A 10895-nucleotide genomic window follows, 5' to 3' on the forward strand; every position below is an offset into this window, starting at 1 on the left:
TGAAGCTAAGGGACGCCCTCCTTCTGGAACCGATAAATAGTGGCTGAGAATAATGCATTCCACTGCCATATATAAATTAAAAAATAATAAGAGTGGCTGAAAGAAAGCCTAGGCTCAGCATCTGGGCTGAGAGCTGAGAAGATATAATGGCTAGAAAAAGTCTGAGGCTTCAGATAGACCCTTCCCTGGATACAGCCCATGCTTCCTTCAATCTGGGTGCCAGGGAAGGAGCAGGCCCTGTAGGGTTGGTGGATACATTTATCCCCCAGAGCTGTGGAACCCCTCTCCCCCTGCTCCAACAAGATGAGCAGTGGAGCAGACAGTGAGGGTCTCCATTGCACAGCAGCTAAGAGTGCACAGAGGCTCTGGGAAATTGGGGTATCACTGACATCATCTGTGAGGAGATATTGAGGCATGGTTTCCCATCCCCCACTTGGGGGAAGGAAGACTACAGGAGTGTCATTGATCCAATAGACTGTCCTGTGGTGCCCAGGGGACATCTGGATTCTCTTGAGAGTGCTTAGATTTTAGGAGTGATTAGTGGAGAAGAACTCTCAGAAAAGGCTTGATTTCTTGTCAGCGCTGGAGAAATCAGGGACACACAGGTCATACTCCTCTGTAGAAACTTCATGTTCTATAAGAATTCCTCTTTAGGAAACAAAGCAAAACAAAACAACAACAATAAAAAAATGCTAAATCTATTTAACACCTGGTTATAGTTGATGCACAATGAATATTTGTCAAATGAATAATGAATGCCCCTTAACTAATTGATAATGTGTAAATTTGGAGTTACCATCTGATACTCCTATCATCAACATGATCCTGTTCCCCAGGAATCCTGGCCCAGTTCACATTTGTCGAGTCTGTACAAGACTTTTAAGACCAGCATTCATTTCCCTGGGTTCCTGGGCTCCCTGCCCTACCCTTTTACAGAGGCTGGGCCAGGGTAAGGAGAAGAGAGGGAACCTTGCCCAGAACCTGACTGGGGGAGGAGACAGCTTCCCCCATCCCCCAACCCCCCCCCCAATTCCCAGGCTCTCACTCTCAGGAAGCCCTCTTCCTCAAGAGAGCCTTTCAGATTTCTTCTTCCTCTAATCTGCCGCCCCCACCCACATGAATTAAAATATTTTTCATCTGCTGTATCATTTAAATTCTTTAATTGTGCTTAGTTATCTGAACCCAAAATGCTCCAGAGACTGGGCAGATCCCCACCCTCAGGGGCTCTGTCTGATGAGAGTCACAGCCTTTATCCTGGGAAAGCCCTCTGTCCGAGGGGGAAGAGAAAAGCTCCAGTCTACAGGAGAAGGCGGGTCACATAAAAAAGAAAAAACAAAACAAAAAATAAACTCCAAGACTTGAGGAAGGAACACTGAGGGCTCAGGGTGAGTGCCAGGTCCAGCTCCGTGAGAAAGTCCCCTCCTGGAGGCCAGAGTTCCTGTGCTCCCGACCCATATGGCAGTTCAGCATGGGCTGGGCAGGCTGGGTGTGCTTACAATCTGAAGTCCCTCCGCAAGTGCAGGTGGTGGCAGCTGGGGGTTGCATTAAGAGGCAGCTGCAGGTCAGGAGCACATCAAACAGCAGCAGCTTGAACAGCAGCAGCCGAAGAGCCTCCAGCCAGAGGGCCTGGCCAAGTGTCCCAGCCCCTGCGCGGAGAGGAGGGGGTGAGGAACCTGGAGAAGTCCCCTGGTGTATGTGGGGTAGAACTCAGGGGCATTTGACCATCGAGACACATCCCCAGCCCTATTTTGTATTTTATTTAGAGACAAGGTCTTGCTGAGCTGCTTAGCACCCTGCTTTTGCTGAGGTTGGCTTTGAACTTATGCTCCTCCAGCCTCAGCCTCCTGAGCTGCTGGGATTACAGGCATATGCCACCAGGCCAGCTCTGCGTTCTGCTTTGCCCCCTCCTCAAGGGAAAGTCCTCATTTCTTATTGGTAATAATAAATACCTTCCTGTCCCTCATTTTATTTTCTTCCCCCAAAGTTGGGGGTGAGCTGGCAGGAATTAACAATTTGGTGTACAGACTAAACTAGTTCAAAGTTTTTTATTTGACCAGGCACAGTGGCCCACGCCTATAATCCCAGCAGCTAAGGAGGCTGAGGCAGTAGGATCTCGAGTTCAAAGCCAGCTTTAGCAAAATCAAGGCGCTAGGCAACTTAGTGAGACCTTGACTCTACATAAAATACAAAATAGGGCTGGGGAGATGGTTCAATGGTCTAGTGCCCCTCAGTTCAATCCCCCGTACTACCACCCCCACATCCCACCAAATTTTTTAATTTGGTCAAGAAATAGACTTTAAGACTCTCAGTCAACTACTCCAGCTAGTTTCCCATTTACACAGGCTCTCCCTGAGTCCACTCTCCGGGCTGCTGAGTCCACTCTCAGGCTGCCCAAGGAGCCATGAAGGACCCTTCTATTGGCACTCACCTGTGCTTCTCAACCGATGTCCAGAAATTAGGCTGGGGCCAGAGGATTCACCCTTAACATCAGTTATCTGGTCAGATAGGGTAGACTGAGGTCCAGGCTAGCCAGTACCCCAACCCAGTAAGGCCACCACTTTATGAGACACTAGCTACCCCACATACACCCATGAACATATCAGGTCAGAACGGAGTGCTCCACGCAGGCCAAGGTCCTGGTCCCCATCATTTATTCCCAGTCTATATCACCCTATGCCCAAGTACTCACCCCTGAGAGGATCCTGGAAGCAGGTCCTGGCTCTGGAAGCCTCTCCTGCCATCCAAGGAGAGGGGAGTGAGTTCTTCTGGGATGGACCATGCACCCTGGAGCACTGCTCAGGGGCTGCACACCCAGGCCCCCGTGCTATGCCTCTGTCCTGGCATGGAGGTGGTGGCTTTCAGGGCACATAAAAAAATGCACCATAGCAGAAGCTGCTGCAAGTCCTCTGAGGGTCCCAGATCCCCTCAGCCCACCATTCCTGTTCTGGGGGGTGGGGAGCCAAGGTGCCTAAGCATCTTCACAGCCGCTTGCTTTGGAAGGCAGGGCATTTATTCAACATTCCCATTTAGGAGATGCCCAAAATGAGATCATCCAGAAAGATGGGGTCAGTTATCTGGTCAGTAATAATAAGACCCTACCACAGCCATGTGACTTAACCACCCTGTGTCTGTGTGCATAAATGGGGACAATAATATTATCTATTTCATAAATGGGAAGTGTTTAGAACAGTGTCTGGCAGAGAGTAAATAATAAGTAATTCAGAGAAGGGCATGGTGGCACGTGCTCAGAATCCCAGTGACTTAGGAGGCTGAGGCAGGAGGGTCACAAGTTCCAGGCTAGCCTGGGCACCATAGCAAGACCCTGTCTCAAAATAAAAAAATAAAAAGGGCTAGGGATGTAGCTCAGTGGTAGAGCACCCCTGGGTTGCTGAAAAAAAAAGTGAGAGAGATTTATCATTTAATTATTATTTGAGGGTATGCTTACACACACACACAAATAACTTTCTAGGAGGGAGAAGGAGTTATTATCTATTATTATCTCTTGGCAGTGATGCCTCAGAGTCTGGATTTGAAATATCACAATTGCAAACCCCAAGACTCACGGCTCTGAGGTCAGTCTGTCCTCAGCCCAGGCCTGGATGGTTTCCACTTGAAAACCCTTTATGCCTCCATGTCTTAGAGTCGGTCTTCCCTCCCACCCAGCTCCAGGATGTGTGGAAGGGGACAAGGAGCATCCAGAGGAACCCAGACTCCATCCCCACCTGACAGCTGTAGGGGCTGTGTGCTCTGGCTCTGGCCCCCAGGTCCAGGCCCAGTGTGGCAGACCAAAGGTTCCCAGGCTGCCAACTCCTCAGAGGGCAGGGACAGCTGGGCCAAACTAGTCCAGGTGCCATCTGCTGCTGGGGAAGGACCGTAGGTGAAGGCATCCAGTGCGCTGCCATTACTGCCTGAGAACCATATAGGGCTGTCAAGGCCAGGGGGTGTGACATCAAGGACCAGGCAGATGACCAGTGTCTGCTGCTTTCCATCCACCAGCAGTGTGATAGGTGGGGCCAGAGAAGGGAAGGGCGTGCCAGACACACCTGCAAGAGAGCACAGCACCTAATGGAGGCACATCTCATTGTAGGGTAGGGCTCTAGGTTTCTATCTTTCCATTTATTCTCCCACCATCACCATCCACCCACCTATCCTTCTACTTAGCCACCCTCTTTGCATGCATCCCTCCCTGTTTGCATTTGCCTATCTAACCTTCCTTCCCCCCATCAATACAGTCTTTCATCCACCCAACTATTTATCCCTCCTTTATTCCACCATTCATCCCTCCTTCATCTATTCTATCTTCCATCTCTATGGCTGCCCATCAATTTACCTTTCTGCCTACCCATATATCATATCTGATCTCTTTTCTATTCCCAGTACTGAGGATATAATTTTGCGTAAGAGATTGTCCCTGGCTTAAGGAACTCAGTCCCATGGGAAAGACAGCAGATACATAAACAAACACTTATCATAATACCATGTTGTGCCAGCCTTGGGAGAGTGGTTACCTCCGGGAAGGAAGGGAAGGAAACAGGCCCTGGAATAAGATCAAAGATCTGATTCAAATAGGCAAAATGTTAACAATTTGCTAATCTGGGTGGAATGTGCATGGGTGGTTTGTTTTTATTTGTTTGTTTGTTATTTGTATTATTCCCAGTTATTTCCTGAACATCTGAAATCTCCATCTTTTTTTCTTTTCTTTCCTTTTGTCTTGTGGGGGAGGTACTGGAGATTGAACCCAGGGATGTTCTATCTCTCAGTTACAACCCCAACTCTTTTTTTTTTTTAATTTAGAGACAGGTTTTTTTGTTTTGTTTTGTTTTGTTTTTTAATTTAGAGACAGCCACTAAGTGGCTGACACTGGCCATGAATTCGCGATCCTCCTGTCAGCCTCTTGTTTTGTTTATTTATTTTTCATTGCTGGGAATTAAATCCAGAGCCTCGTGCACACTGGGCAAGTGTTCTGCCATGGAGTCACATACTCAGCCCTGTTTTTGTAATGCTAGGGATCAAACCCAAGGCTTTGTGCATGCTAGAGAAGCATTCTACCACTGAGCTACTTCCCCAGATCTTTTTATTTTTAATATAGAGACAGGGTCTCACTAAGTTGCTTAGGGCCCAGCTAAATTGCTGAGGCTGATCCTCCTATTTCTCCAGAGTCGCTGGGATTACAGGCCTGAGCCACCACTCCTGGCTAACATTTTTTTTTTTTTTTGAGGGGGGGAAGCAGTAATAGGTAGTGAATCCAGAGACACTATACCACTGGGCCACATCCGCAGCCCTTTTTATTTTTATTTATTTATTTATTTACTTACTTAGAGACAGGGTCTCAGTAAATTGCTTAAGGTCTCACTAAGTTGCTGAGGCTAGTCTTAAATTTGTGAACCTCCTGCCTCAGCCTCTGGAGTTGTTGGGATTATAGGCCTGCGCCACCAGACCTTGCTCTCCCCACCCCATTTTTAAACAGCTTTATCTATATTTAAGCCACACATCGTACAATTTACTCATTTAAAGTTTAGGTCTGTTATTTCTTTTTCTTTCTTTCTTTCTTTTTTAGATGTTGATGAACCTTTATTTTGTTCATTTATTTACATGCGGTGCTAGGAATCCAACCCAGTGCCTCACACATGCTAGGCAAGCGCTCTACCACTGAGCCACAATCCCAGTCCTAGGTCTGTTGTTTCAAATTTTAAAAAATGAGTCATGTGGGTACTGCAAACATCTATCCTATATTTTCCAAAATAGTCCTGATTTTCCACAATCTTATTATTTTCAGTAAAGATGAATCACTTAAGATATAACAAAATGTTATTTTTTAGTAGAAATTCGTTCATATAAATAAAAGCTCAAATGTAACATCTATAAACAAATTTACACCTGAGTTAAGTGTATCCAGATTAAAGAAATGCCTCAGAGACGGGCATGATTGCCCATGTCTCTATAATCCCAAGGACCTGATACTCTGAGGCAGGAGGATCAAAAATTCAAGGGAAGACTCATCAATTTAGTGAGGTTCTACACAACAAGTTTCAAATAAAAGTTAAAAGGAGCCATGCCAGTAATCCCAGTGGCTTGAGAAGCTGAGGTAAGAGGATTGTGAGTTCAAAGTCACTGAGAGTCTGTCTCAAAATAAAATACAAAAAAGGGCTGGGGATGTGGCTCAGTGGTTAAATGCCCCTGGGTTCATTCCCTAGTACCAAAACAAAACAAAACAAAAGGGGTGGGGGGCAAGGAGGCCAGGAATATGGTTCAGTGGCAAAGTCCCTCTGAGTTCAACCCCTAGTGCTTAAAGAAAAAGAAAAGAAAAGAAATGCTTCAGATGATAGCCTGGTGTAGTGGTGTACGCCTGTAATCCCAGTGATTTTGGAGGCCAAGGTAGGAGGATTGCAAGTTTGAGGCCAGCCTCAGCAAGTTTTGTTGTTGTTGTTGTTGGGGGGGGGGCAGGGATTGAACTCAGGGGCACTGGACCATTGAGCCACATCCCCAGCCTTTTTTTTTTTTTTTTTGGCTTTGTTTACAGACAAAGTCTCACTGAATCGCTTAGTGTCTTGCTTTTTCTGAGGCTGGCTTTGAACTCGTGCTCCTCCTGCCTCAGCCTCCCTAGCCTCTGGGATTACAGGCATATACTCCTGTTCCCAGCCAGCCTCAATAACTTTTGAGAGTCCCTCAGCAATTTAGTGAGAACTTGTCTCAAAATAAAAACAAAAATAAAAAGGGCTGGGGAGGGCTGGGGCTGTAGCTCAGTGGTAGAGCGCTTGCCTCGCGTGTGGGAGGCAATGGGTTTGATCCTCAGCACCATATAAAAATAAATAAATAAAGATATTGTATCCATCTACAACTAAAAAATATTTAAAAAGGTGGGGGTGCTGGAGATGTAGCTCAGTGGTAAGACAGGGTTAATAATACCACCCCAGCAAAATATTGTGAAGACCAAAGATCCTAGGAATTATTATTATTATTTATACATTTTGGTATTATTATTTTACCAAATTACATTTTGGTTTTATTATTATTTATATTAATATTACTAGGGCATTGCAAACAAAGGGAATAGAGAAGGCTGAGAGTAAGCCCCAGGACCCTCAACTTTCTGAACCTTCTCAGCTGCACAAATAAAGACTTTCTTAAATTGAGTGCAGCTTCCACCTCCTCTGTGAAGCCTCCCAGGGTTGTTCCTCCTCACCCTAGCTGCTTCCTTCCCACAGCTCAGGCCTCCTGCCATGGGTGCTCTCTGTTCCACATGGTGTTGTTTTTTCCCTATGGGAGGGAATACCTGTAAAACCCCGGGCGGGATCTAGCTTTAGATCAAGTAGACTCTCCCACTCAAAGGTCAAGGACTTTTCCCTTATGTAAATATGCCCAGGATTCCAGATGAAGCTAGAATTCTCCCCTAAACCAGAGCCCTTTGCTCCAGCCTTGATCTTTGGAGGGCTGAGGATAAACACCCTGGCAAGTCACTGAAACCTTGGAACCACTCCTGAGACCACTGGCAAGGGGAGAGCTGGAAGGGAACCTGAGACACCCTGAGCCCTATAGGAATGGAGCACTGTGAGGGCAGAAAGGACAGCACAGAGCCTCACAGTGTTGCCCCTGTCCCATTACCATCACTTCCTACCAAGGAACACGGTCCTGGCTCCACTAACCCCCGACGTCCATGGACACCATCCAGTTTGCTCTTATTTCTCCATCCCTCCAAGAGGGACTGCCTTCCCTATCAACTCCTCCAGGGCAGGACTTGGGGGCCCCTGAGCCAGGTGGCTGGGAGATGGAGTCCAGTGGGAAAGGGATGATGCCTTCTGGTGTGACCCTGGGTGCGGGCTGCTAACTAGCTGTTGTCCTGTCTCCTTGCATTCCATCCATACCCTGTGGGGGGGTGGCGGCAGAGAGGATGCACAGTGGAAGGGGGTGCTTACCTGTGGGCAGCGCTGGACACTCAAAGGCCAGGAGAAGCAGCAGCCATGGCCCAGCCATGGCCCACTGGAGGAGGCAGAAGCCAGCTGCAGACCTGAGGCCTGGGGGGAACAACCCTTGAGGTTGCCTCCCAGGCCACAGGCCCAGCTGCATGTCAGCTGCTCCACCACGAGCTAAGCCGTTTCCCCACCCCCAATCCCAGTCCTCTCTGGGGGCCAGGGAACTCAGGGGCCACTCCCACAGAAAGCTCTTGCTCACCCATCATCTTCCATGCTCTCTCCTGTTTGAAGAGCACTTCACAGTCTGCAAAGCCCTTTCCCAGTCACTGACTCACTAGAGGACAACTATCATCCACAGGTCACACACACCAGGAGGGATGTCAGGGACTCATCCTGGCCCTTCACTGGATCAATTCTTGAGGTTGATCTTGAATTTGTAATAGGAGTTCCATTTGGAGGGTGAGGCAACTGAGTTTCTGAAAGATTGAGTGACCTGCCCCAGGTCACACAGCTGGCAGGTGGCAGAGCCAGGACTTGAACTGTTTCCAGATGGCTGGCCTTATAGGCAAAGAATAAAAAATAAAAATAAAAACCCAAGAGACTTCTTGCTATATGGTGAAAAAGGAAAAAAAAAAGCCTTTGTTTATTTATTTATCTTCTTTTTTTTAATGGTTCTGAGAATTAAAGCCTGGACTTCGTACATGCTAGACAAACATTCTACCACTAGGCTATATCCACAGCCCTCACTTTTTTTTTTTTTTTTTTCTTTTTTTTGGTAGTGGGGATTGAAGCCAGGGGTGCTTTACCACTGAACTACATCTCCATTTCCTTCTATTTTTTATTTTGGGATAAAGACTCAATAAGTTCCTTTGTATCTCACTAAATTCTTGAGGTTGATCTTGAATTTGTAATCCTCTTGCCTCAGGCTCCCCAGATGCTGGGATTACAGGTATATACCATGATGCCTGGCTCATTATTTATTTTATTTATTTATGTATTCAGTTAGTTAGTTAGTTAGTTATAGTGCTGAGTTCAAACCCAGAGTCTCATGCATGCCAGGCAGACTCTTTACCACTGAGCCACATCTTCAGCCCTTTTTAAAAAAAAAAAAATATATTCTTTTTTAGTTGTAGATAAACACACAGTATCTTTACTTATTTTTGTGTGGTGCTGAGGATCAAACCCAGTGCCTCACACATTTGAGGCAAGCAATTTACCACTGAGCTACAGCCTCAGCCCATTCAGCCCTATTTTTTTTAAAAGATTTTATTTATTTATTTATTTATTTATTTATTTTTGATTTATTTTTTTAGTTGTAGATGGACATAATGCCTTTATTTTATTTATAAATGGTGCTGAGGATCGAACCCAGGGCCTCGCCCGTGCTAGTCGAGCTCTCTACCGCTGAGCCACAAGCCCAGTCCCAATTTATTTATTTTTTATAGTTGTAGATGGACAGAATGCCTTTATTTTATTTGTTTATTTTTATGTGCTGCTGAGAATCAAACCCAGTGCCTCACACATACTAGGCAAGAGCTTTACCAATTAACCCTATTTTTTAAAAAATTATTTTTTAGGTACTGTGGATTGAATCCAGGGGTACATTACCACCAAGCTACATCCCCAGCCCATTTTTATATTTTATTTAGAGACAGGGTCTCCCTAAATTGCTTAGGGCCTCACTAAATTGCTAAGGCTAACTTTGAATTCACGATCCTCCTGCCTCAGCCTCCCCAGTTGCTGGGATTACAGGTGTGTGCCACCATGCCCAGTTTATTCTTTATTTCTGAGACAGAGTCTTGCTAAATTGCTTAAGGCCTTGATAAAATATTGAGGCTAGCCTAGAATTTGCCATCCTCCTGTCTCAGCCTCCAAATCCTTTTATAAATAAAAACTTTTTATTTACATTGTATTTTTTCACAACATCTTTATTCTATTTATTTATTTTTATGTGATGATGAGGATTGAACTCAGGGTCTCACATGCACTAGGATAAGCGTTCTACCACTGAGCTACAGCCCCACCCCGTATTTATTTATTTTTAAGACAAGTTCTTGATATGTTGTATAGGTTGGCTTGAACTCTTAGGCTCAAGTGATCTTTCTAGTTAGCCTCTTGGGTAGCTGGGACACCACCATGCTCAACTTCAAACTTCCTTTTAATTAATTTATTTAGGTACTGGGGATTGAACCTAGGGGGGGTGCTTTACCACTGAGCTACATTCTCAGCTCTTTTTATGTTTTTAATTTGGAGATAGAGCCTCACCAAATTGTTGCTGCTGGCCTTGAACTTGAGATTCTCCTGCCACAGCCTCCCAAGTCACTGGGATTACAGGCATGTTTCACAATGCCCAGCTCAAACGCCCTTTTTAAAAATAAACTCTTTATAATGTCATTTTAATCGACTCCATTAAATTTTATCTAAAGCTGTCATTTTGATCCTAAAATTCCCCATCTAGGCATATACTGTAATGAGAAAGTAAGATATTCAACCAGTGTAGAACAAAGATTGATACACAAAGATGTTCTTTTATATCTAAAAATTGTTATATATCTATAATAATTAGAGATATAGCTCAGAGTATGTTTTATATGTACAAGGCCCTGGGTTTGATACTCAGTACCACCAAAAAAAAAAAAGGTTGGATGAATGAAGGTTTGAAGCTAGATGCACAGTACCTTACACCTGTAATCCCAATGACTCCAGAAGTTGAGGCAGTAGGATCACAAGTTTGAGGCCAGCCTCAGCAATTTAATGAGGACCTCAGCAACTTAGCAAGATTCTGTCTCAAAATGAAAAATAGAAAGGAATTTCCAGCTCTGGACTTCTTCTCTTTGGAGAAGTCTCTCTCCATATCTCTTTTTTCAATAAATCTACTTCTTGTTTGCTAGGAAAAAAACAAAGATAGAAAGCAATGGGGATGTAGCTCTGTGGTAAAGGACCCCTGAGTTCAATCCCTGGTACAAAAAAAAAAAAAAAAAAATG

The 10895-nt window shown here is 45.2% G+C and overlaps 1 protein-coding gene across 1 annotated transcript; it reads right to left on the reverse strand.

Moving 5' to 3' along the window:
• Positions 1-1380: 1380 nt before the first annotated feature.
• Positions 1381-7971, reverse strand: Ptcra (pre T cell antigen receptor alpha). Its single transcript, XM_027950472.2, has 4 exons — positions 7914-7971; positions 3723-4043; positions 2690-2734; positions 1381-1646 (listed from the first exon to the last, which is right to left on the reverse strand). The coding sequence occupies exons 1-4, from the start codon at positions 7969-7971 to the stop codon at positions 1381-1383; spliced, it is 690 nt and encodes a 229-aa protein (XP_027806273.1).
• Between the last annotated feature and the right edge of the window lie 2924 nt (positions 7972-10895).

This window comes from Marmota flaviventris, chromosome 6, assembly GCF_047511675.1.
Source record: "Marmota flaviventris isolate mMarFla1 chromosome 6, mMarFla1.hap1, whole genome shotgun sequence".
NCBI lineage: Eukaryota > Metazoa > Chordata > Mammalia > Rodentia > Sciuridae > Marmota > Marmota flaviventris.